Genomic DNA, 984 nt, shown 5'->3' with positions numbered 1-984 from the left:
TAGTGTGTTGATCATTGAATATTGAGGTTCGATAATATAATTGACAGAAATATAAGTGCATTTTCGTGATATAGGTGGCCAAATCAATTCTTTTAAATATCTCCGAATGTCTCTGAAACAGGGGTGTCACAAATTAAATTCCTAAACCTTAGCTCTTTTTCCAATCGGTTTACTAACGGTTTTATTTTCTTTACTATTTTTAATTATAATCAATTTTGTTTAGCTTAATTTTAATACTGATAATCTATTGTGTGATAGTGAGTCTTTGTGAATTTGACCACTAAATACTATATCGATTTCTTAATCTGAAGAATAGCTCTAGGAATAAGTTGAGTATATCATGTATGCAAGTTTCTTTTACTCTAGCTTTTATATGCTTATGCATTAAAAAACTAATTGATCAACCCTATAGACGATACAACATGCATAAACCCGTAGATACCCTAAAAATAGAGGAAGATCACATAAGGCGACAGGCGTGAACGTTGTCGTCATTGAAAAAGTTGCTCACTTTGTCGTCGCCACGGTTGGTAACATGGATATGACCATGACGGTCGCTAAGATTGTAGCCATGGCGATAGTAGTTGTAGCTCTCCCTGAACTCACGGGTGGTATCTTTGAAGTAATGGTCGGAGGAAGTGAAGTAGCGAGGCATGTCCGGGTACGGCCAGAACTCGGCTCGCTTACCAGCTCTTCTCACCGCCTTGAGCACCTTCTTCCTCTCTACGTACCCAACCACCGTTACTCTCTCCATCTCCAGGTTCACCTCCACCGAGTCCACCCCTTCACCACAACAAACACAACGCCCGTTTAGTTACTATTTTGATATTGACAATGTTACTTCATCTTTTATATATATAGGATGCTCATGTTTTAGCAATTTTTTTTCTATATTATAAAATTTCTGGAAAATTTAAAGTAATTATTCTATGACCATAATTTATACTATACAGTATCACATAATTTTTTCTAATACTCGTGTAT

General features: G+C 36.3%; 1 protein-coding gene across 2 annotated transcripts in view; it reads right to left on the bottom strand.

Annotated features, from left to right (window-relative positions):
* Positions 273-984, bottom strand: part of LOC104724583 (heavy metal-associated isoprenylated plant protein 21-like) — a 2,429-nt gene continuing 1,717 nt past the window's right edge. The window contains exon 4 of one of the 2 annotated variants that reach the window (XM_010443097.2): positions 273-783. In XM_010443097.2, the coding sequence (XP_010441399.1) occupies positions 461-783 (323 nt within the window). In that variant the 3' untranslated portion in view covers positions 273-460. The remainder of the gene's footprint in view (positions 784-984) is intronic. The other variant, XM_010443096.2, reaches the window with a different exon arrangement.

The sequence above is a fragment of the Camelina sativa genome, chromosome 11, assembly GCF_000633955.1.
Source record: "Camelina sativa cultivar DH55 chromosome 11, Cs, whole genome shotgun sequence".
NCBI lineage: Eukaryota > Viridiplantae > Streptophyta > Magnoliopsida > Brassicales > Brassicaceae > Camelina > Camelina sativa.
This window is presented reverse-complemented; position numbering and strand designations above follow the sequence as displayed.